Source organism: Alternaria dauci, chromosome 9, assembly GCF_042100115.1.
Source record: "Alternaria dauci strain A2016 chromosome 9, whole genome shotgun sequence".
Taxonomy (NCBI): Eukaryota; Fungi; Ascomycota; class Dothideomycetes; order Pleosporales; family Pleosporaceae; genus Alternaria; species Alternaria dauci.
In genome coordinates this window covers 1,089,716-1,113,636 of record NC_091280.1, presented here as the reverse complement: position 1 = coordinate 1,113,636, position 23,921 = coordinate 1,089,716, and the positions used below count along the sequence as shown (strand labels likewise).

Here is a 23,921-nt window from a genome sequence, read left to right as displayed (position 1 = left end):
TCAACGGCATCCTGCCTGTATCGCAGCACTAGCATGTTCATCACAAATTCAGGCAACGGTGTACTTGCAACTGATAAGAGATTTAATTATTTCACAGTCTTTGAGTAGTCATGTTCTCGAAGCACTGCGCTGCTCTCCTCCAACTCTCACCAACCTAGCTTATCGGCAAGAGCGCTGGCCAAAACATCCGCCATCGCTGCATGCGTTGCCGCATTAGGATGGTAATCACAACCAACATCTGAGCCCTGAGCCGGAATATCCACTAGGCTAATACTTGTACAGTTCTGAAGTTGTGCGATGGCAGCATTCAGCGCGTTCTTCTGCGTAGTCTTTTGCGCATCTTGAGTAGAGGGATATCCGTCGTTGAGCATAGGCGAGGTCAAAAGGAAGAACACAGCGTCTGGGTAGTGTGTCTTGATTGTCTTGACGAACTTTACCATAGCTGCGGTGTATTCTGCTGGGACGATGGGACCCCGGACGCCGGTCTGGTAACTGAAGTCGTTGGTGCCAAGATTGATGACCACGGCGTCTGGTGTGGCTTTGGCGGGGAATGTGTAGCTGTTCAAGGGATCGAGAGCCCCGTACCGAGTCCAACGTTGAGGCATGATGTCGCTAGTGTCTGGGGTTGGAGAGACGTAGTTCCTCGTTAGGCCGATGCCGCTCCAGGCGATGATATCGTAGTCTGCATCCAACATGTCGGCGGCGAGGGCAGCGTAGGTCTTGGGATTGTTCTCGACTGCGGCTGTGTTCACACATGGGTTCACGCCGTCGAGACCGTATCCCACAGTAATTGAGTCGCCAATGACCTGGATCTTGCGAGAGGTGTACACGTCCCGACCGAAGGCGCCATCCGTGGTGATGTTACCAATCGAGATGGTGCCATAGGAAGCCTCTGATCGTTTGCGCAACTCGACCGTGTGTTTGCCGTTCCGCAGGCCAGCGGGTGTTGTGATGGAGGTACCATTTACGTCCAAGATGACAGTCGCCACGCCGTCAACGGTCAGTTGAGCACTGTTGGTACCAGTTGTGGCTTCGATTTCTATGCTAGCCGATGAGCCTGTGAAAGTAAAGGATACGCCGGTTCCGGGCCATGTCAGTTCTCGAGTACGCGGATTGACGCGTCCGAGAAATCTTTCGGCTGTGACATGATCGATAGCCGCAAGTAGCACGAGCGGAGAGACGGTGAGCTTCATGATGGCAATGGACAGCAGACGGGTACGCAACGTTTCACGCAAATGCATCTACGGGCTTATAAGTACTGTACAGCATCGTCATTGAGCCTCCAATCTAACACGGAAGACTGTTCCTGGCCTGGTGCGAGTAGGAGTCTGTTCCGAAGCTCCCTGGATCGTGGGTCCGGCGTATATTACGTGATGTATGGGAAAACTGGGGTAAACCCTCAGCGTAAATCTTGGTCTTGCTACAGCCGCAGTAATATGCCAGGTAGCAACACCGTGATTGGCTGAACACTTCCTGCACGATATAGTGCATGACACTAGAAGAATTCATATCCATAAACTTTAGGAGAATGCGGGGGTACAGTGGTGAGCGCAAGGCAGGATGAACATTGTAATGACGATCGCGGATGAACTGCCTGGTACACTAAGCTTGAACGGGAGTGGTGCGGAAGACATAATTTCCACGAACGAAGGCTGCTCTCATCCTTTTGTCCGAACACACGACTAAACAGTTACGAAGAAACGAACGTTGAGATGACACGAGAGGATGCACGATAGTAAGAGACGTCAAGAAGGGTTAAGATTCTGACTGAGGGCAAGCGCGGAGCCATCTGGCACAGCAGCAGTGAAAGCGGGAAACCACCTGCAGCCTCCACGGTAATGGAGTCAAGAGCAGAACTGGACATGATTCATTCTCGCATTGCTCTTGCGAGAAGCGAATCGCACCCAAGGTGATCTTAAAGTGTTTCACGTTGGCTTCTGACTCTTATGTATTCCTCCGGTGAGACGCTGGCCCATTACCTACCCATCGATGCCGTTCATGTTTGGCCTTTTCGCATCCGATACTGCGATCTCGCAGATACCGCTCACAAACTCATCAAAACAGTAAATCCAGATGTGATAGTCGGGATGCTTGAGCTTTTGAATGATCTTCTGAAGATGGCGACAACAAGAGGTTTTATCTGTCTCTGATGTGTTCGGATCTGCGGGAAGCATGATCAGAAAAGACTATGAACCGATATGATCTTGGAACTCCATAAGAAGATGTTCTTCGACCAGAAGAGAGATGCTGAGAAAGTGAAGAGAAGCTAAGAAAATGAGGCAGCAGACAAACAAACAAACAAACAAACAAACAAACAAGGGAGTGGTGTTACTGCAAATGAGAAACGAGCCTGCAGCGTGGTTGGCATATGTGGTGGAGATATGCCGTACGGCTATCGACTGTCAGTCTACTCTGTGACGGAATACCCACGGAGAACTACTTGTCTACCGATACATACGAACAAAGAGCTTTGCAATCATGAGATTAGGGCTAAGTCGTTGAAGTAGTCCGATGGATATATTTTCCTCATTCATTACGATGCGAGCCTCAGCCATTCTTTCACTCCCCTCTTGTCTGTCATGAAGGTCTCTCTCGAATCCATCTTCATATCCTGAAGCAAGCGAAACTGAGCAACTTGTCGTTCAAATCCCCCTTCTCTGTGCTCCTCAAATCCGCAATGCCTGGCCACGTCAGGCTCAAGAAACTGGATTCATCGCTCACAGTTTTGCGGCAATCTGTGTTTCTAATATTGGATCAACGTTAGCCATGATATAAATGCATATCGAAGTGCGCTCTACAGCGGGAAAACAAAGAGGAGGATTGAAACTTACGTGAAGAACTCGCACAAGAAACCCGGATCTGGTCCAAGGGATGACTCTTGACCGGAGAGTTGCGCGCAGTCTATGCTTGCACCGCTGGGTTTGGTGAATTTGTGCGAGCACGCGCCGTTCCAGTTGATGTCGTTGCAGACGTATACCTGACAGGGGGCTTTAGTGTCTGGTCCAAAGGGAATACATCAGCAGATGAAGACGGTTACTCACACCAGCCCATGTATCGTCAGGCACCGCTGGCAGTGTACTCGTTGGCGCTGCAGATGTAAAGGTCGACGTGGTTGATGTCACAGTTACCAGGGTAGTCGCCGAACTCAGTTCCGATGTGGCAGGAAGGAAGACGAAAGATGAGGAAAGAACGTCGAAGGCGGGTGCCGAAGCCGAGGGATCTTCCTGATTCAATGTGTCTCTGCCATGTGCAGCATTCGATATAGAAAAGTCTCTCTTTCTGGACAGCCGGGCTGATTTTGGGTCGAGTTCGGAGGGGAAAGCAGGCGAATGACTTGGGCCCAGCGGTAGTTCTGCTGCGAGGGCAGTGACAATAAGGATTAGAGAGGCAGAGACTGATGTATACATGATGGATGATGCGTATGGTCAGAGCGATGATACAAAGTGGATGCGTGCTGGCTGGAGAAAGTACCGAAATGTCGTGTCTACTTATACGTCCCATGGTGGTAAGATTTTGCCTCCAAAGTACATCTGACTGTGTGATTCTCCATCTGTAGTCGGCTGTAACAACACTCATCCTCTACTGGGGTTTGTAGCACTCGATCGACAGGGTCGTGTAACAAGAGGACTGGTTACACTGATCACCTGCAGCACGCGACTAGTCTGCCCATAGACTACGCGTTTCCCATTGGGAATTGACGCGGAAGTGGAGACTTGAACGGTGAGTATGGTGCCTAGACGACGTGCAATCACGAATGCACGGTGAACACATGGGGACTAATATGGACCGTCGGTACGGCTCGAAGCCAAACACTGTTGAGTTAGTCGAATAAAGCCCGACAGCAATGTGTTGCATGTGGCATCCGTCGGTTGCGTCATGGCAAACATATCCCATGGATGTGTGACAGTAAGGGAATGAGATGGGCGGTCTCGAGGACGCTTCCCTGGTTCTATTCTGCTAGAACATGACGACTGAGTACAGTAATAATAATAATAATGACAAGTCCTTTCCGTGGTATCATTCGCGCTCCATTGACGCAAAGCAAACAAGGCGCTGTAACGCTGACAAGACGCCGCCGCAATGCATCAAGTCCAATTGCACCAAACTTTTGTGATGCTGTAATAAAGCACAGGAATCAAAGAGATCTAAGACGAGATAGCGATCGAGGGCGACTGTACTAAGACGCCGTCGGTCTTTCTGATGTTTCGTGTCGTTCCGGCTCGTATGTCGTCTCCCCCAAGGATTCTGTGGGTCCAGAGACAGAAGGTGCTGGCGGCGCAGCGGCACTTGGGCCTCGAGATGCTGCTGCGTTCAGGCGCGCGTTCAATGCTTCCAGAGCCAGAGCACGTCTCCTCTCCGCTTCCACACGTGTTGATCCACCGCGACCGCCCCTGCTGCTGGGATTCATGATGCTTGGTAGGCCTCCTTCAGCACGGGCGCTCGCCTGTTCGTTGCCTGCATCGATGTCGCGATCTGAGAAGGGTGTGCACACTTTGAGCGATACTAGTGTGTTGTAGATGCCGTCGGAGAGTGTGCCAACGGGTGTTTGTATGGGCTCGGGGAAGAAGTGAGCGAAGGAGAAGGTGTCGGAGGCGTCGCCGCGGATGACGGATCCGTCGCCGGTGGCAGTGGAGGATAGTGATGGGCTCAAGCGGTAGAAGCGAAGGTAGATCCAAGCAGTGAAGAAGCCAAAGTATGCCAGAAACATGGCCGTCTCAGTGCCCAGTACCATGCCAGAGATTGTGTTTGCGAGGAGAAAGATGGCGGGGAAGTGCTTGACGCGCATGCGGATGAGGCCTTTTGCGATGGCAACGGTGTGTTCTGGGACGAGCTGCTTGAAGGAGACGAGGAAGCCAGCCTGGATGGCAATGCCGCCGGAGATGGTGGTCCGTCTGGGCCGCGTTAGAACAAGGTAGGGAGAAGGGGTGGTGTCCCACTCACAAGATGGCACCTTTGCTCGTGAGGAGATAGCCAGCCATGTAGAGCAAGTACGTGAGGACATTGGGTATCACGGCCACAAAGAGCATGAACTTTGTGAATTCTTGCGACGCCCATGCTCTTTCGAGGTAGCGTCCGCCATAGAAGACGGTGAGTGCGGTGGTGATGAGGCCGAGGACGTTCTGCTCCACGACCGTCGCCAATGCGAAGACCCACGGATACCAAGGCACCGAGTAGGCAGGGACGATGGTGAGCCACGGCACGCCATTGCCCACGCCGATGATTGGCTTCTCGACCTTTTCCACCCAGTCGGCGTGCGGGCGCAGTGCGAAGTTGACAAGCGTAAAGAATACGACGGCAGCGAGGACGCCGCGGGTGAGCGGGGGCACGTTTATGCGGGCCATGGCGGGCGCGAGGTGGGAGAGCGTGGGCGGGGGAGGAGGCGACGCGGTGACTTTGCGACAGAGCGACGAGGTGGTGAGGAGGGTGGGCGTCAGGCACGGTATCGGCCCGGGCAATTCCAGACGGGAGGAGGGAGTGGAGAGGGTGAAGGAAGGCAGACGGGCAGGGATCAGGGACGCTCGGACGGAGATCTGTGGGGACTAGCTCGAGTGCACTGTGCACGGCTGTTGCAGTGCTGGGCAGGTGCAGTTCGCAGGGCAGGCAGCCTTGGATTCTCCGACCAGCTTCGCGACCACGACGCCCCGAATTCCACCATATCCATATCCTCTCTGCCTCTCTACCCCGGGCGCATGCAGCGCGTACATGATGCGCCATGGCGGAGACTCTGAGCAGCAACGCGATGAACTATCTCGGTACCACACCTCCCTCCCTCGCTCCCTCCCTGCCTGCCAGCACCCACCCCCCCAATACGACGACTCGATTGGACTGCCCCTCTGACCCGTGTTTGCAGTATGGCGATACCTCCAGGAAGCCGGCTTCGGTAACGCAGCCCTGCAACTGTCGCGATGCTGGATCCGCGACCCCGACACGCTTCCTTTTGCGAAGAACATCGAGCCGCACGCTCTCATCAGGCTCGTGCAGGATGGCATGTGCTTCGACCAGCTCCAGGCCGAGGCTTGCAATGTACGTCGCACACCTGCGCTGCAGCAGAGGCCAGTACTGACGACGGCCGCAGACGGAGCCCCGATACAGGTTTGGCCCCGACCACGGACGACCCTACTCGGCGCGCAATGGCAACCTCTTGACCCTCGACAAGGGCATACCCGCCCACCAGCTCGCGGCTGAAGCAAACGGCGCCGTCCAGGAACCCCCACCCAAGAAGACGCTCAAGCGCAAGAAGACGAAGCCCGCCAACGGCGTCGACGCGCGCCCCGAGCCCCACGTCAACGGCGATGCCATGGACATTGAGCACAACGGCGCCACACATGTCGCAAACAGCCTCAGGGCCGAGTCGGAGCCCATGGTGTCGGAGGCCGAGTCGCCCTCGCTTGCTGACATACCCATATCCACGCTCAGCATAGGTCAGGACGCTGAGATCCAGACCGAAGCCATTGCCGTTGCTGATTTGAATGCCTCCACCGTCACCATCCCCCCGCCCTCGGATCCCGCACGAGTCATCGAGCATACCCTATGGGGCCCAATAGAGTCGCCCGTGCTGCTCGCAGCTGGCAAGTCCCTACTCCAGCTCCACGTGGTGAGCAAGGAGCCCGGCCATGATCCCCCTTCCCAGCACTTCGACATACCCCTGCCCGTTGACAACTTCAACGTCACGGCTCTGTGCTGGCACTCGGACAACGAACTCACCGTCTCTGTGCGAGAACAGCGATTCAACGAAGTCGGAGAGAAGATGATGATGGACAAGCTCATCAAGCTCACCGAAGGCGGCCAGGCCTCCCAGGTCGTCTCTTCTACCGCTGGCCTCATCAACACACTGCGCTGGAATTCAGCTCGGAACCTGTTGCTTTCCATTTCGACAGACGGAGAAAAGGGCTCCATCAAGGTGTGGAAAAACGACAGCGACTCCATCCCAGCATGGACAGAGTTCACCGACACAGCCATCTTCGACGCACACTGGATCAGCGACTCGGCCTTTGTCGTTTGTGGTATCAAACTCTTCAAGATCTACGAGGTCAATGAATGCTTGACAACCCAGCAAACGCTCGAGACCTCTGTAACGTGGGAGACGGTCAAGTATGACGCTTCGTCTGGCATCATTGCCGTCTTGGGCATCGAGGACAGGAAGTATTATCTTGGCATCCTCCACCCCAGCGATTCGCTGCAGCTGCAGACCCATGAATATCCCGACGAATATCCTACCGATCTTGGCTTCCGTGTACGACCAAAGCACAACCACCTCACAAATGGCTCCGCTCTGCCCTGCGTCTTGCTGGCAACAAGCTCCATGTCTGGTGCAACGCGCATCTGGGATGCAGACGAGCCATTCAAATGCGTCAAATATCTACCTACCGCAGATGGCTCACAAGCCTTCAAAACTGCATTCTCCCCAGACGGCTCGCTCTTGGCAGCTGCAGGACCCGATGCTGTCACCATATGGGATATAGAAAGAAGAGACGATCCAATAGCCGCGTGGCGCGCCAGTGAAACTCCAAGCGACAAATGGAATCCTGGTATAGACGGAGAGTTCAGTCTTGGTTGGGAGCCGGATAGTTCCCGGCTATCCATTGCTCTCGGAAATCAGGTATGTCTCCCGAGCTCAAGAAATACGCACCTACTTATCTCGATACAGATTGCCATCATTACGGTTCCAAGGTAGTGCCAGGGGTCGTTCTGCGAACGGAATCGCTTCATTGTGCAGTTCCCCGGAAAACTTTGTTGGCCCTCAAAGGGTCGCAGCAACATTGTGCAGGAAGAGGGGAAAACATACCAGGTCGATTGCGCCGACAGTTGCGGGGGCATTCTGCGGATGCGAGATCGCAAAGAGCGCGAGGCGGGACGCAAGTGGAGTCCGGGGTGCTATCTCCGTCAAATCCCGAGACCCTCGCGCCCTGATAGGCTGAACCCCTCAGTCAGGTCGTCTACCGTGTGCTGAACCCGACCCTTGGCCTGGTCCATGTCTTGAAATCTCACTAATCATGGGCTGATTGCTTCGGCAATTGTATCACACGGCCAACCTTGACGATGGACTGTAGGCATAGTCCGCGGCGGCTGTGCCCCTCAAGGTTCGCTGTCGCCCTTGTGCGACCAATGTCTTTTGTCCATTTTTCTGTCCCATTGTATATTACCCACGCCAGAGAGTGTAGCCTCTGAATAAACGTCAAGTACTGGATAAGTAGCACGCGACAGATTTTACTGTGCAATTCTCTCCTTCCTATCGACCATGTCGGTTATACCCAATCTTCCTACCGACACGCCCGGCATCCACACTAGCCATGGCACGAATGGCATCGCGGCAGATTCGCCTTTCAGGCTCAATGATGCGCCGGTAGAGAATCTTCGACGTTTGAAAGTTGTCGTCATTGGAGCCGGCTACTCTGGCATTTACTGTGGGATCCGTATACCAGAAAGATTGAGAAATATCGATCTGGTCATCTATGAAAAGAACGCTGGTGTTGGAGGGACTTGGTACGAGAATAGGTAAGAAACACCCATCTCACACATTTCAGTGGACTGGTATCGCAATCCGATCAGCAGAGTCCAATATCGACCTCCAGTGACCCTGCTTTAGACGCATTGCTTAGTATTTGGTTGTCGCTGTTTTGCATGGTGTATTTTACTGACCTGGTTACAGATACCTTGGTTGCGCGTGTGATGTCCCTTGTAAGCATCGGGTCTTGGGTCTATTGTTGCGTACGCTGCTAACCGCCCCTAGCACACTCTTATCAGTACTCGTTCCAGCCGAACCCAAACTGGTCGTCGCTCTACGCCCCGGCAGCAGAAATCCAGTCGTACCTGCAAGATGTCGCGCAAAAGTTTTCCGCCGACAGGTTCATCAAGTTGCGTCACCAGATTGAGGCATGCCACTGGGATGACAAAACTGCAAAGTGGAACATCACGGTGAAGAATCTCGCCACAGGAGAAGTGCTGAAAGACCAAGCCGACGTTGTTGTTTCAGGGAGGGGTAATCTGAATAATCCTTCCTGGCCCGAAATAGACGGCCTGGATACATTCAAAGGCGAGGTCATGCATTCTGCAGTCTGGAACCAGAGGTATTGCGCATTCTTATAGCACCTCTTCAGTAGCAAGTTGACTAATGTCGGGTATAGATACGACTTCGAAAACAAGCGAGTTGGTGTTATTGGCTCCGGCTCTTCTTCCATCCAGATCGTCCCTTCGCTCCAGCGTCTCCCAGGTACCCATATCAGCACCTTTGTGCGTAGCAAGACGTGGATATCACCTCCTTTCAGCCAAGGTCTATTCGACAAATATGGGTTCAATGGATCGGAGATTCCCCAAGAGCTTCGCGACCGTTTTGCGAATGACCCCGAGTACTACTACAAATTCAGGCTTTCAATCGAAGAGGATGGAAATGGCATCCATGCCGTCACAATGAAGGGAACTGAACTACAACTCGGTGCAAAGGACATGTTCCACCAGCACATGAAGGAGAGACTCAAGAGCAAGCCAGAGATATTCGAAGCACTCCTACCGTCGTTCTCACCGGGATGCCGCCGTTTGACACCAGGCCCAGGCTACCTAGAAGCACTGACACAGCCCAATGTAGACTTTGTCACATCGCCTATAGCCCGCATATCCGAATCTGCGATCCACACTGCCGACGGCAAGGCGCATGAGATTGACGCTCTTGTATGTGCGACGGGCTTCAAGTCATCTGCTCCACCCCCGTTTGCCTTGACTGGCAGCAATGGGCTATCTCTCACGGAGAAGTGGGACAAGCGCGCTGTGAATTATCTCTCGCATTCAGTCGCTGGCTTTCCAAACATGTTCACGATGCTTGGCCCCAATGCTGCCATCGGCTCTGGTAGCCTGACTACCATGATCGAAACAGTAGGCGATTACATCATCAAGGCAATCCGCAAGATCCAAAAGGACAATATTGCAGCCATGACAGTCAAAGAGGCGCGTGAGAAGGACTTTATCGAGTATGTTGATGCATACTTTCAAGGCACAGTTTTCGCCGATGAGTGCAGAAGTTGGTACAAGAACAAAGGATCCGGTGAGGTGGTCGGACTCTGGCCTGGTAGCACAATGCACTGCATCGAAGCAATGCGGAGTCCGCGCTGGGAAGATTTCGATTACGTCTACCTGGATGAATTAGACGGCCATGACGCTGGCAACGAGCTACATGGTGTGGGTAAGCAAGCGAACAGAATGGCTTGGCTGGGTAATGGGTGGAGTATCGCTCAGATGGAAGAAAGAGATCTGGCTTGGTATTTGTATCCTGAGTTCTTGGATAAGCCTGTTGCGCCGCTGCCGGAGAAGAAGGGCGTTTATAATGTACGACCGTTTTCGTACTGATATGAGCAGGCGCAAGGGAAGTGTGGGTTATTTGTCCCACGTTGGTATTGCGGGGGGTTTTTCTTATACATAGTGAGATAAAAAATGAGACAGCATTCATATCGCTGACTGCAAGCTCGATGAAATCTGTGGCGTTGACACCTTCCACTACTCCTACCATCACGAACGCGGCTCCTTCCAAACCCAAGGGACCGAGAAACGCTAGGACACATGTGGTCTACTGGTAGACCCAGAAACCCTGAATGCGTACTTTCCAGAATTCCTTCCCTCTGTCGCTCTCCCACGAAGGACAACGTGTGAGACCAGCAATATAAAACCCTTTCGCAGGAGCAACCCTTACGGAGGCTGTGCAGACAAGGCTGCGCATTGTTCTCCACACTGCGTCCAGACACGGCCCCCACGTCTCGCCCTAGCGCAACATGATCTCCATTTCTTCGCCTCTACATGGGTGCTTATATGCCTTCGTGCTATGCCACTCCAACAGTATCACACTATTGCGGCGGAGCATTCACAAATCACACGTGAAAACAGTGCGGCAGTAAACAACAAAGGTATGTGCTTGTTGAAAGGATCGATGTTTCGCTCGTTGTAGCTGTAGCGGAGCGCGAGGCGAAGCTCGTAGGATGCTTCAATGCGGCTGAGCTGGAAGCTTGATGAGCGCGCACTGATGATCGTCTTATTGTATGGTAGCCTCGAGGCTGGAGAGTATTTGTGGGTTTATGCTATTCTTTCTTCTTTTCTACCTTCTCGTGGTGTCATTCCAGCCTTGGTTTTCGGGCTTGAATTCTTGTGAAGATGGTGATATACTCGCCCCTGGGTCTCAGGGTGTCCAAAGTTGGGAAGCAGATGACATTGGTATGTAGGCAAGACAATGGATGTCTCGCGAGACCTACTACTACACCAGAAGAGAAGAGAAAAGCTGGTACGTCGACAACAAAGCCGCACGAATCAGTGCTATATCCCCAAGAGTCAGGAACCTCAGCTCCGTTGCCAGTTTCTGTCGATGGCAATCTCGGGCCTAGCAACAACCAATCCATTGATCCATATCTCACTCAACATGTTTCTACTGAGACATTAACAAATACCGTGTCTACTACGACTATGGAGACAACGGTTCGTGTTACAATACCACGGAGCTCAAGTGCCACATCCAGTGCATTCAGTACATCCACTACTTCCACTACATTCACTACATCCGCTACATCCACCACTTCTACATCGGCGACACCGGATCCAGTTCCAACGACTGTTGAAACTGTAGAAGCCGCGGGGAGCAGACACAACAACAACCGTCTCAGCGCTGGAGAAGTGACCGGTGTCGCTATGGGAACCTTCATCCTCGGCGCAATCCTCGCGTTCGTGGCTGCACTCTTTCTATTCAAGCAGAGGACCAAGCGCAAGAATACCAACATCAGTAGGAAGGACTATGCAAGCTACGTCGACTCTGCGCCCGAACTAGCCATGATGCAATCCAAGAGTGCCAACAGTTTAGGACGACATGGTCCCTACATCAGGGTTTCACAAAGACCTATACCAGCGGCGCTGATCGCTCACCCGCCTTCTCCAGTCCCTACGCCAGTATTCATATCAACAAACACGTCTCGAAATATTGCTGATTTCTTACCACCTGAGGCAGACAACGAGGAGGTGTGGAACAAAGTCTCTCATCTGTTCGCCTTGATGCATGAACATGTAGACAAGTACTACCGGGATATCAATGCCATTATTACCCCGAGCATGGAATCTGGGATTGCCGAGTTTGGAGCCGAGGAGGTGGACATGGCAGAACTCCTGCAGGAATGTTCAAGCTCAACAGCGGCGCTGAAGCATGCCCTCGTAGCATATGTACTGGGTATAACGGAGCCGAAGCATAAGGACGATGACGAAGGGACAATGTTTCCGAGAGAGCTTTGCACAGCGCATGTTGGGAGTCGTATCGATGTCGTCTCTGGTAAGCTCCTTATATGCGCCTCTCGCACAAGAAGGCTTGCAACTAACACCACGAATAGATTCAGATCTCAGAGCAGCCACCTCGCTGCATCGCCGCATTTCTGTTTACATCTACACCAGCATCACTAGTATGACAAATTTTCACGGATCTTGGATAGCTCAATCGAGTGTTCGCGAAGCAGCAGAACACTTTGCTCTTACTTTCTTCCCTTGGGCCAACCCTATGTCGAGCGACCAAGATAAAGATGAAGATCTTGCACGCATCATCAAAGACACACTGACGATGAGGATATGGCTATTCGGGCAACTGGATACGTATGATTTTGAATGGGAGGGAGTTGGCGAGAGAGGCATCGATATCAACCCGAGGTTGGTGAAGCGGAACTGGGAAGAAGGTGACGGCGATGGTTCAGTATTCCAGCTAGTGGAAGGCGCCGGCGTGGCTCTGTAGGCCGAATGAAACATATCCTCACACCACGCCATTGAATTTCGTGTATGAGTACATGAATTTGAGAAGAACGTCCACTAGAGTATTTTTGCAGCGCAAGCTGCACCCAAAAACATACAACAGCGGGGATTCGCCAGTGGTCACCCACCTGACTACTAATCCGCCGATTACAAGCTTGAGTACCGCTGAGCGAACGGGAAGCGCTATATTCTTGAATCTATGGTCGTATGTTGTATGAGTACACAGTCTTGCTGAACATGATGCGCGAACCACCGATCACAACTGAGATGCCTTGCGCTATCCTGTGGGGCTTCACCCAGCTAACATATTTCCGTGCATCACTATTGGCTCATCCGTCCTACTGTGTGCCCAGAAGCTGCCAATGCGCATGGCACAGGGTAAGCGTGAACAGACATGACGACCAGCCCAGTGGTAACAATTGCCGGGCCCTCGGATGGGCCCTCTTCCCCACGCCCGAGAGCTGATGCTTGCAGGCGTCGCGTGGTCAGGCCCATCCGCCGGAGAGAGAGGTATGCGATCAGCGTTAGCATTTTCCAGATGTGTACAGAGTGTGATTTCGACAGTATGGTCATTACCAGGTATTTGCGGCTCGTATGCTGTCATACCAAGCGCTTTGTAACAGTGTTCGGCATCTTCAGGGCCGAGATGTACAAAAGTAGATTGTTGGGAGCTCTTCGACACTGTTGCAGGTCGCGCTATAGGCCAAACACGCTAATTGGATGTGATCAATTGCGCCTGCCCGAGAGCTATAATGTTCCGTCACGAAGACGCGGACCGGCTGCCTTTGTCGGGGTCGTACATGGTGCATACTGTAGACATATGGTGATGGCGAGGACGTGTCCGCGCTGATCCAACCAACGTGTTGCTGCGCTCGTTTACAAAAAGTGAAACAGGGCATTTCGGACGTCACCAGGTACCGACAGGCAAACGAATTGACGGCCAGATCGGCACGAGAGTACCTTCTGACTGGGCGTGCTCTGCTAGTGATCCGGAGAAACGGAGTGCATCACCAGATGCTATCCGTATTGGATCATGGTGCCGCCCACGGAGAGAGTGTGGGCCCAGACAGAGGCCAGCGTTGAGATGAGCGTCATATTTCAGTCCCCGCAGCGAAGGCACGCGAGGGGTAAGGCAACATAGCCATCAGCCTGCCAAAGTAGCTCCTCATAAGAGTGCCGTTCGCCCACCTAGCTACTCAGCATTACAAACGCCTCGATTGCCGCTTCACGTTGACCGTCTCGCCTCGATCCCGGCTCCTCAATACAAACGCGAAGCTCCACTCGGCCTGACGAGCTGTTCCCCGAATCTTCAGCGAGCAGCTTCAATTTGGCCCCTGCGGCAACCAAGCGTACCGCCGACCCCTTTACCCGGAATTGAGACATATATCTATTCTAGACATCCGTCGGCTTCTGTCCCGCGTCCTACCAAACTTCGTTTCTCCCGTTGGCAAAGCTCCTAGACTGTCCTCGTCGCGAAATTCCAGCGCGCCGAAGCCGAGCTCCTTTGCCCCGCCAGACAGCTAGCCCGCATCCACAAACGCAACATGTCCGAAGGAGACGTCAAGCCGCCTGTCGTGGCCGAAGCGCACCAGGTGGACACTTTCCACGTTCCCAAGGCGTTTTACGAGTGAGTCCTCACTGTTTGTTTGGTCATTGCATCATGTACCAAGACAATGACAGCTGCGGCGTCATCCAAGCTCCAGAGCTCGCGCGAATGGGTGGGGTGACCCCGCGCCGCCGAGCTTTTGGCCGAAGCAGCCATTGCGATCGCATCCAGACGAAGCACACTCAGCTGACGCGCGCACTACAGCAAGCACCCGCACTCGAGACCGCATCTCGAGAACCTTGAAGAGTACCAGAAGCTGTACAAGGAGTCCATCACCGACCCAAAAGCCTTCTGGGGCCGACTAGCGCGCGAATTGCTCACGTGGGAACGCGACTTCCAAACCGTACAATCGGGTTCACTCAAGGATGGCGATGTCGCGTGGTTTTTGGAGGGCAGACTGAATGCCAGCTACAACTGCGTCGACCGCCATGCCTTCAAGGACCCCAATAAGCCTGCCATCATCTACGAGGCCGACGACGCGGGGGATGGTCGCATCATCACATACGGAGAGCTTCTCCGCCAGGTCTCGAAGCTGGCCTACACACTCAAAGAGATGGGCGTAAGAAAGGGCGATACCGTCGCCCTCTATCTGCCAATGATTCCCGAGGCAGTCATCTCCTTCTTGGCTTGCACGCGTATCGGCGCCATTCACTCAGTTGTCTTTGCAGGTTTCTCGTCTGATTCGCTACGTGACCGCATCATCGACGCCGAGTGCAAGGTTGTCATTACCACCGACGAGGGCAAGCGCGGTGGCAAGACCATCAGCACAAAGAAGATTGTCGACGATGCTCTCAAGCAATGTCCAGGCATTAGTCACTGTCTGGTCTACAAGCGCACAGGCGCCGAGGTGCCCTGGACCAAGGGCCGCGACTGGTGGTGGCACGAGGAAGTCGAAAAATACCCCAACTACATTGCGCCAGAGCCGATGAACTCGGAAGACCCTCTGTTCTTGCTTTACACTTCTGGTTCCACCGGAAAGCCAAAGGGCGTCATGCACACAACCGGAGGTTATCTCCTTGGAGCAGCGGCAACCGGAAAGTATGTCTTTGACATCCACGACAACGATGTCTTCTTCTGCGGCGGTGACGTAGGCTGGATCACAGGTCACACCTATGTCGTATATGCCCCTCTGCTGCTTGGTGTAGCTACCGTTGTCTTCGAAGGCACACCTGCCTACCCCAACTTCTCGCGCTACTGGGACATTGTCGACAAGTACAATGTCAGCCAGTTCTACGTCGCCCCCACTGCGCTGCGGCTGCTCAAGCGTGCTGGTGACGAGCACGTCAAGCACCAGATGAAGAATCTCCGCATTCTCGGGTCCGTCGGCGAGCCGATCGCTGCTGAGGTCTGGAAGTGGTACTTTGAGACTGTCGGAAAGGAGGAGGCACATGTTGTTGATGTAAGTCGCGGTTGAATATCCTCGTGGATGTGTTGCTGACTGAGACAGACCTACTGGCAAACCGAGACGGGCTCGCATGTCATCTCGCCCATGGGTGGTATCACACCCACGAAGCCCGGATCCGCGTCGCTACCATTCTTCGGCATTGAACCTGCGATCATCGACCCTGTATCTGGCGACGAAATTCACGGAAATGATGTTGAGGGAGTACTGGCCTTTAAGCAACCATGGCCTAGCATGGCGCGCACAGTCTGGGGGGCGCACAAGCGATACATGGACACATACCTGAACGTATATCAGGGCTACTACGTAAGTTTGACCAAGTCGATGGTTCGAGTGAATAGATCTGACATGTGTAGTTCACTGGAGACGGGGCCGGGCGTGATCACGAGGGCTACTACTGGATCCGGGGCCGTGTCGACGATGTCGTCAACGTGTCGGGTCACCGGCTGTCTACAGCTGAAATTGAAGCCGCGCTTATTGAGCACCGTATGTTAACTCCCTAAAGTCCGATATGCAGATTGCTGACGGTTGCGTAGACCAAGTGGCTGAGGCTGCAGTGGTAGGGATCAATGACGAACTGACGGGCCAAGCCGTCAACGCCTTTGTAGCGCTGAAGGATGGCACAGAGTCGAGTGACCAGGTGAAGAAGGACTTGGTGATGCAAGTGCGCAAGTCGATTGGGCCGTTTGCGGCTCCCAAGGCGATTTTTGTGGTTCCAGATCTGCCAAAGACACGGTCCGGCAAGATTATGCGGCGTATCATGCGGAAGATCTTGGCGGGCGAAGAGGACCAGTTGGGCGATATTACGACGGTAAGTGAAATCTCTGCGAGTCTTCTGGTGGTGGTGGTGAAGATTACGCGTACTCACTCTGTGGGATGGAGTTGGCTAACTATGCCGACAGCTTTCGGATCCGTCGGTTGTTGATAAGATAATCGACATTGTGCACCAGTCTAAGAAAAAATAAAACGGCTCCGCTTGGCTCGGGATGAGATAGTTGCTATGGTAAGCAAGCAGGCGAAGCTCATCTAGGCTGGCGGGTGCGGGCGGCTTCTGTGGTTCTTGGAGGATGACAAGCGCCGAGCAACGGCGATTCTATAGTGAGACGCAGTCAGTGTGCGCGCTGAGGCACAACCATGCTGTGCGTGTTTGGGCGGCCGCTGTACGCGCATCTATGTTTAGTGCAAAATATCCAGATGACAGGTTCTTGCGTTGACCCGCCAGTTTCTGCATCGGTTTGTGCGTGTGTGGAGTAGCAAGACGACGACCAGCGCGCGAACAACGGGGCAACGGCGTATAGAGATACGGAGCGCCAATGCACGACGGCGGCGACAGGGTGGGTGCAGGCAGGGAGGCATTCGGATAGTTTCATTCGTGTCGCGCCCAGACCCCCCCTCCTCTTCTGCAAGCCGGGCGCCAAGATGGTGGCTGGCAGGGGCTGTGCAGACGATTACGACTCTCCATTGCCGGCTGCCATCGTTGACACGCTGTATAGCCATTTGCCTTGTGCTAGCGTTTCTTGTGTATACACAGTACTTTTGCCTACCCATGTCTCTCGTTGCGTTGTCGTAGTTTTCGCTCTTCACCTCAAATAAACCTTCTCCCTGAGCGGAGAAGCACCGCCACCCGAGAGAATGCGCTTCTTCGGCACCTTGACGGCCGTCATCACCATCGGCCTTGCCACCATAACAGCCGCCTCGTCCCACGCCCGCCCGCCGCTGCGAACCATTGCCCTTGCCAAGAATGCCGACATCCTCACACAGACACACCGTGTGACTGCCATATCCACTTTTGACCTCGCCTTTGACGTCTCCGGCCAGCGCATCCGCCTCCGCCTCGAGCCCAACCACGACCTGTTTGTCGATGGCGGCCAAGTCACACACCTCAACCCCGACGGCTCGATAGCCCGCCAGGAGCCCATCGAGCGCCTGCAGCACAAGGTCTACAAGGGCACCGCATGGCTCAAGAGGGGGAACCGCTGGGACAATGTCGGCTGGGCGCGGATAGGGATACGCCAGGACGGCCTGGAACCGCTGTTCGAGGGCACCTTCACCGTCAACCACGACCACCACCATATCAAGACGGCGTCGAGCTACAAGTCGACGCGACAGGCCGAGGACCCGGACATTGACCTGCGCGACAAGGAGTACATGGTCGTCTTCCGCGACTCGGACATGGGCCGCTTCGACGAGCACACAGAGCTGAGGAAGCGAGGCGACAACATCGGCTGTCCCTCCGACGACCTCCTCTTCAACACGCACGAGGACCATCCAGTCTATGCCAGTATGCGCGCCAGGGACGAGTCGCCCGCCACGTCGCCATCCCTCATCTCAGCCATGTTCAAGCGCCAGGACGACCTCCAGCCCGGAGGCAATGGCGCAGGTGTCGACCTGTCCTCCACCATTGGTAGCACTGCCGGATGCCCTGGCGCGCGCAGGGTCGCGCTCGTGGGTGTGGCCGCTGACTGCACCTATGTCTCTTCGTTCAACGGAGACAAGAACCGGACGCAGTCAAACATCATCGACGCCATGAACCAGGCGTCCGAACTCTTCGAGAGCACATTCAACATCTCCCTCGGCCTGGCCAATGTGCTCATCACCGAGCCCGAATGCCCGACATCGCAACAGCAAGCAACACCCTGGAACCAAGGCTGCAGCAGCCAGATTAGCATCCAAGACCGCTTGAATCAATTTTCCCAGTGGAGGGGCCAGCAGCAAGACACCTACTCCCACTGGACTCTGCTCTCCACATGCAACACTGGATCGGCCGTCGGACTAGCCTGGCTTGGACAAGCTTGCACATCAGGATCCCAGGACAACAACGGTAACTCAGGCGAGACCGTCGCTGGTGCCAACGTCGTCATCAAGACTGGCACCGAGTGGCAAGTCATCGCCCACGAAACCGGCCATACTTACGGCGCGGTGCACGACTGCACGTCCGACACATGTGGAAACAGCGACATTGTCAGTGCGCAACAATGCTGTCCCCTCAGCCAAAGCACCTGCGACGCCAATGGTGGCTTCATCATGAACCCTTCGACTTCTCCCGGAATCTCTCGCTTCTCCGCTTGCTCCATTGGCAACATCTGCTCTGCGCTCGGACGCAACAGTGTCAAATCTCAGTGCCTCACCAACAACCGCGATGTCACGCTCCTCACTGGTCAAAGATGCGGCAATGGTATCGTTGAAGGAGATGAAGAGTGCGATTGCGGTGGCACTTCAGGCTGCGAGGGCAACAATTGCTGCGATCCCGACACGTGCCGATTCATCAACAACGCTGTCTGCGATGATTCCAACGAAGACTGCTGCCGCGACTGCCAGTTCGCTCCTGCCACCACTGTCTGCCGCGATTCTGTTGGAGATTGCGATCCCCAGGAAACTTGTACCGGCACTTCACCATACTGCCCTGAGGATCAGACCAGGGACGATGGCTCAAGCTGTGGCGATGGCCTCACCTGTGCCTCCGGACAGTGCACGAGCAGAGACATGCAGTGCAAGACTATCATGGGTAGTTACACACAGAGCAACGACACGTATGCTTGCGACAACAGCAATTGCATGCTCAGCTGCGCAAGCCCAGAGTTTGGAGCAAGATGTTATGGACTCCAGCAGAACTTCTTGGACGGAACAAGCTGTACTGGTGGAGGTAGATGCAACAACGTGAGTTTTACCAAGATTCCCCTCCTGCGTCGTCTAGTATACTAACATCTTACAGGGTGTTTGCGAAGGCGGCTCCGTTGGCCGAGAAATCACAACCTGGATCGATCGCCATCGGAACCTCGTCATCGGCATCGCCGCAGGAGTCGGCGGCGCCCTTTTGCTCTGCATCGTCGGCTGCTGCGTGCGTTCCTGCCGCCGTCGCTCAAAGCTTAAGAAATACGCTGCTACCCCTCGGCCAATGCCTTACCAGAACAGCGGCAGGCGCAATCGAAACGGGCCCATGGGTCCTCCGCCTATGGGTCAATACAACAACGGTTTTGCCCCTCCCCCTGGCCCACCACCACCTCAAGGATCGTCGGGACCGTGGACGCCGAACCCGCACGCGCCAAACGGGAACGTTCCCATGCCGCCACCAGTACATAGAAGCAGTGTGCGGTACGCATAGAAGTTTTCTTTTCCTTAGAACTTGTTCATAAACAAACAATACCACGGTCGTTTGTACCCCAGTACGGAATTCGAGACTGGGGGTTGAGAGTGCTTTTTACTCAGACTTGCATCGTTATCGGCGTTCTTTGTCTCTTTTGTGCTATTATTCTTCGTGGCTACGAAGCCTAGCGTTGCATTGGGGGAACATTCTTACATACTGTGGCAGAAGAGTTAGATGTAGGAACAAGCGTTGATATAGATGTGGGGGAATACATCTCTTATCGTGTGCATGTTTGATTCTCTCATTTCGCGCCAATCGGTGACATTGTTATACCGAAACGTTCTTGTCCTTGGCTACTTTGATACTTTGACAATTACGGTGTGCACATTGGGGTTCGTACATCGAAAAAGATGGGGCAAATCTAGTCTATCCGGTCTAGGGATATTTAGTGTTGTACGATGGTTATGCGTCGGTCATCGTACATGGCCAACCTTGGTGACAGCCTCAACTGATGTCACTACAAGACTGCACAACCACACCCTCATGTTTACGGGCACCCCGGACACCTCGGAGGATACCTACGTAGTCGAGCCGAACAAAGGTCGGAGATCGGGGGAATCATGCGGGACCATGCTAGGTATCGTACAAGGCATCCACCGCTGGGAACCGACATCAGGTATTCACCAGCCAAATTTTTTCCATATACCAGCGCCCGCTCAAACTCCCGGAATAATATAAAGGTTCTTCCAATGTCGAAACCAATCCTGCGTCGTTTGTCGAGCACCAAGTATCTTCTGTCCCGTTCTTTCTGACAACACGATGTTGTTGACTCTTGGTCTTCCAAATGCCTGGCTCATTGTGGCATTGCCGATCATCACTTTCCTAGGGTGGATTTTTTACACAACTACATTCCATCCTCTGGCCAAGGTTCCGGGGCCCTTTCTGGCCAGGATCTCGCGCCTCTGGTATCTGCGCAAGATTTGGACGGAAGACGTTGAGAAGTATGAGAGGGATTTGCATGCTAAACACGGGCCCTTGATACGCATTGCACCGAATGAGGTGTCGTGTTCCGAGTGAGTAGTATTATGCCCTTGTTACAGTTTTCCGATCAGAGTGTGAAGCTGATGTGCATGCAGTCCCGAAGCCTTTGCAACTATTTACCGTTTTTCCAACGCGTTGGATAAGTCGGGTTTCTACGAGCCGTACAACACGACTGGATTCAGCGTTCATGGCGATATCTTCTCTTGCAAGGATGACAAGAAGCATGGACAAAGGCGCAGAATCGTCAGCGGTATCTACTCGATGACAAACGTTGCCAAGTCAGAAGAATACGTCGACTCGTGCAGCAATCTCCTCGTAGACCGCCTAGGACAATTTGCTAAATCGGGAAAGCCTTGCGATCTTGGTGAATGGCTGCATTGGTACTTTGTCCCTATTGTTCTCTCGGCCAGAGCATATGTACTAACAAGAAAACCAGGTACACTTTTGACATAATTGGCGAACTGTTCTATGGTCGAGCCTTTGGCTTTCTAGATGAAGGAAAGGACCAGAACGATTGGATCAAGTCGCTAGACAAGATGACACCATTCGTGTGCTTGATGGGCGTTGCGCCTCCATTCCTAAGGCCACTGATCGGTATGGGTACCATGCTTACAGCTGCTGGCCAGGATATCAGAAACGGCGTGTAGGGTCCACCATACCTTCTCTTCCACTTCCGCACACTGACACATCTAAACCAGAAAAAACATCGGCTCCTCCTCTGCACGCTTGATGAAGGAAGCTTACGCATCTCGACATGATGTGCATAGAACGGACATGGCCCAACAGGTTTTCGATATCTACGAAAAGAATGGCGAAAAGCTGGATTTTTCCTGGGGCGACGTCGAACAGGAATCGTACGGTGCACTCTTTGCGGGCAGCGATACAACTGCCATCGCATTCCGATCGCTCTTCTATCATCTGATGCACAGCCCAAACGCCTATGCCCGTCTCGAGAAAGAGGTTGACGAAGCTGTCCAACAAGGCCGTATGGATCTACCGCCGACGTACAAGCAGGCCAGCCAGCTGCCTTATCTGTGCGCGTGCATCAAAGAAGCGCTCAGAATTCATCCTGGAGCACAGCTTTCCCTACCACGAACTGTTCCGCGCGGGGGCATGGAGCTCTGCGGACGATTCATTCCCGAAGGCTATACTGTTGGTATCAACGCAGCGGTCATGCATTTTGACCAGCGGGTCTTTGGTCACGATGCTGAGGTCTTCAATCCTGACCGCTGGATGGATCCGGTGCGTGCGAGCCACATGGACAAGTACATGATGTCGTTCGGGGGCGGAACGCGAACGTGCATAGGCAAGAACATTGCACTGATTGAGTTGTATAAACTGTCGCCGCAATTGGTATGGAACTATCACTTTGAGTTTTATGATGCGGGACAGACGCAATGGCGTACAAGAAACACGTTCTTTGCAAGACAGGAGGGTATGGTTGTACAGGTAAAAGTCCGTAAGCATGATTAGGGCTGTATAGCTCAGCTTTGTACTCTTTGTTTCTATCTGAACGATCGTAGCACTAGAACAAATTATTCTGGCCTATAATACTTCAGAATCCATGATTGTACGATCGATGCGTACATGAGGTCGCGGACGGTCTCGGGTAGCCAGGCAGTCTGAACAATTTTGAAGCCTTCGGGGTCTGTAAAGCTCCTGGTTTAGACTTACTCTACATCATCCAGAACGACCCTGATAATTTCACGCGAAAAGTGGCGACCATGCGACCATGCGACCAATGTGCCCCACTCCAACTGCCGTGGACCCTGATTAGCGATGAAGTCATCAAAGGAACATTTTGGAAATCACGACGCGTTTCTGACAAAACACCAACACGTCTCTTTGTAAAACCCAAACTTTGGTTCAGACATTTACATATACGACAATCATGGTGCTGGCTCTTACCAGCGCAACAGGCAAGCTAGGCGGTGCCGTGCTCAATGCCATCCTCGACAACAAGCTCATTGACCCCAAGGAGCTGGTAGTATGCGTACGTCTTCCCTCTACCATCTCATCCTATTCAATGCGAGTTCTTCACAGCTAACAAGCGCTCCAGACATCTAGTGACCCCAACTCGGAGCGCTTCGCCTCGCTGCACAACCAATCCATCACCCTCCGCCGGGCCGACTTCGATGAGCCCGAATCCTTGACGCGCGCCTACAATGGCTGCACGTCCCTCTTCCTCGTTTCTACTCCTCGCATAGCCATGGACTACAACGATGCGCCGCTCTGGAAAGGCCGAGAAGCGCACCACCGTGCTGCCATTGATGCCGCTATCCAAGTCGGCGTACAGCACATATACTATACATCCCTTGGTTTTGCTAACCCCTCCAAAGCGGGTGTCATGCGCGCGCACATCCGGACGGAGAAGTATCTGCGCGACTTGGAGACAGAAGGCAAGTGCAAGGTTACTGTGGTTAGAGAGGGACTGTATAATGAGAGTTGGCCGCTGTATTTTGGATATTACTTCGGGTTGAAAGAAGAAACAAGGAAAGAGGTGATTGTTGCGGGCGATGGAAAGATTAGCTGGACTAGTATCCCTGATATGGCGTTTGGTACTGCCAAAGTACTCGCAGCGCCGAGCGAGCAGTGGGCGGGCAAGACATTTTATCTCTCGCAGAAGAAGAGCTGGTCGTTGAAGGATATTGCGGATATCGTTAGTAGGGTGAGGGGTGACGAGATCAAGCTCAAGGTTGTGGATAGGAAAGAGTATGAGGACTTTTATGTGAATGAGAAGGGTATGGAGAGACCGAGTGTGGAGTGGTGGTCAAGCTCATACGATGCGCTGAAAGATGGGGAATGTGAGATTGACGACCCAACATTGGAGAGTCTGCTCAAGGAGGCTGGGAGAACACCTAAACCGTTGGAAGAGACGATTGAGGAAATGTTGCGATAGAAGGAATTGGCTCCATGCATACACCAGTAGTCATGGAATTGTTCATGACTGTTGTTTGACCGCGCTGGTAGAAACTACGTGCTGAAACCTTCCCTTTTCCTCCTCAATCACCACCATCTATATTCGTCCCATT

General features: G+C 53.4%; 9 protein-coding genes across 9 annotated transcripts; 6 read left to right on the top strand and 3 right to left on the bottom strand.

The window, feature by feature from the left end:
- Positions 1-146: 146 nt before the first annotated feature.
- Positions 147-1,193, bottom strand: ACET3X_009057 (uncharacterized protein; the record flags this gene model as incomplete). The annotated part of the gene is made up of 1 exon (XM_069455209.1): positions 147-1,193. One exon carries the CDS (start codon positions 1,191-1,193, stop codon positions 147-149), a length of 1,047 nt encoding a protein of 348 aa, XP_069303134.1.
- Positions 1,194-2,827: 1,634 nt separating this feature from the next.
- Positions 2,828-3,407, bottom strand: ACET3X_009056 (uncharacterized protein; the record flags this gene model as incomplete). The annotated part of the gene is made up of 2 exons (XM_069455208.1): positions 2,828-2,977; positions 3,042-3,407. The coding sequence occupies 2 exons, from the start codon at positions 3,405-3,407 to the stop codon at positions 2,828-2,830; spliced, it is 516 nt and encodes a 171-aa protein (XP_069303133.1).
- Positions 3,408-4,177: 770 nt separating this feature from the next.
- ACET3X_009055 (uncharacterized protein) lies at positions 4,178-5,342 on the bottom strand (the record flags this gene model as incomplete). Its single annotated transcript, XM_069455207.1, has 2 exons — positions 4,178-4,892; positions 4,942-5,342. 2 exons carry the CDS (start codon positions 5,340-5,342, stop codon positions 4,178-4,180), a joined length of 1,116 nt encoding a protein of 371 aa, XP_069303132.1.
- A 371-nt stretch (positions 5,343-5,713) lies between these two features.
- ACET3X_009054 (uncharacterized protein) lies at positions 5,714-7,675 on the top strand (the record flags this gene model as incomplete). Its single annotated transcript, XM_069455206.1, has 4 exons — positions 5,714-5,753; positions 5,852-6,024; positions 6,077-7,600; positions 7,649-7,675. 4 exons carry the CDS (start codon positions 5,714-5,716, stop codon positions 7,673-7,675), a joined length of 1,764 nt encoding a protein of 587 aa, XP_069303131.1.
- Positions 7,676-8,239: 564 nt separating this feature from the next.
- Positions 8,240-10,338, top strand: ACET3X_009053 (uncharacterized protein; the record flags this gene model as incomplete). The annotated part of the gene is made up of 4 exons (XM_069455205.1): positions 8,240-8,496; positions 8,651-8,679; positions 8,732-9,068; positions 9,126-10,338. The coding sequence occupies 4 exons, from the start codon at positions 8,240-8,242 to the stop codon at positions 10,336-10,338; spliced, it is 1,836 nt and encodes a 611-aa protein (XP_069303130.1).
- Positions 10,339-14,300: 3,962 nt separating this feature from the next.
- Positions 14,301-16,729, top strand: ACET3X_009052 (uncharacterized protein; the record flags this gene model as incomplete). Its single annotated transcript, XM_069455204.1, has 6 exons — positions 14,301-14,383; positions 14,567-15,761; positions 15,810-16,070; positions 16,121-16,250; positions 16,301-16,575; positions 16,667-16,729. 6 exons carry the CDS (start codon positions 14,301-14,303, stop codon positions 16,727-16,729), a joined length of 2,007 nt encoding a protein of 668 aa, XP_069303129.1.
- Positions 16,730-17,396: 667 nt separating this feature from the next.
- ACET3X_009051 (uncharacterized protein) lies at positions 17,397-19,866 on the top strand (the record flags this gene model as incomplete). Its single annotated transcript, XM_069455203.1, has 2 exons — positions 17,397-19,421; positions 19,477-19,866. 2 exons carry the CDS (start codon positions 17,397-17,399, stop codon positions 19,864-19,866), a joined length of 2,415 nt encoding a protein of 804 aa, XP_069303128.1.
- Positions 19,867-20,667: 801 nt separating this feature from the next.
- ACET3X_009050 (uncharacterized protein) lies at positions 20,668-22,362 on the top strand (the record flags this gene model as incomplete). Its single annotated transcript, XM_069455201.1, has 4 exons — positions 20,668-20,921; positions 20,985-21,269; positions 21,326-21,532; positions 21,588-22,362. The coding sequence occupies 4 exons, from the start codon at positions 20,668-20,670 to the stop codon at positions 22,360-22,362; spliced, it is 1,521 nt and encodes a 506-aa protein (XP_069303127.1).
- Positions 22,363-22,719: 357 nt separating this feature from the next.
- ACET3X_009049 (uncharacterized protein) lies at positions 22,720-23,809 on the top strand. Its single transcript, XM_069455200.1, has 2 exons — positions 22,720-22,882; positions 22,949-23,809. The coding sequence occupies exons 1-2, from the start codon at positions 22,781-22,783 to the stop codon at positions 23,786-23,788; spliced, it is 942 nt and encodes a 313-aa protein (XP_069303126.1). The 5' UTR covers positions 22,720-22,780; the 3' UTR covers positions 23,789-23,809.
- The last annotated feature ends 112 nt before the right edge of the window (positions 23,810-23,921 follow it).

Coding starts and splice junctions, on each gene's coding strand:
- ACET3X_009049 (XM_069455200.1), top strand. CDS start 22,781: ATGGTGCTGGCTCTTACCAGCGCAACAGGCAAGCTAGGCGGTGCCGTG. Junction 22,883..22,948: donor CCAAGGAGCTGGTAGTATGC/GTACGTCTTCCC, acceptor CAAGCGCTCCAG/ACATCTAGTGACCCCAACTC.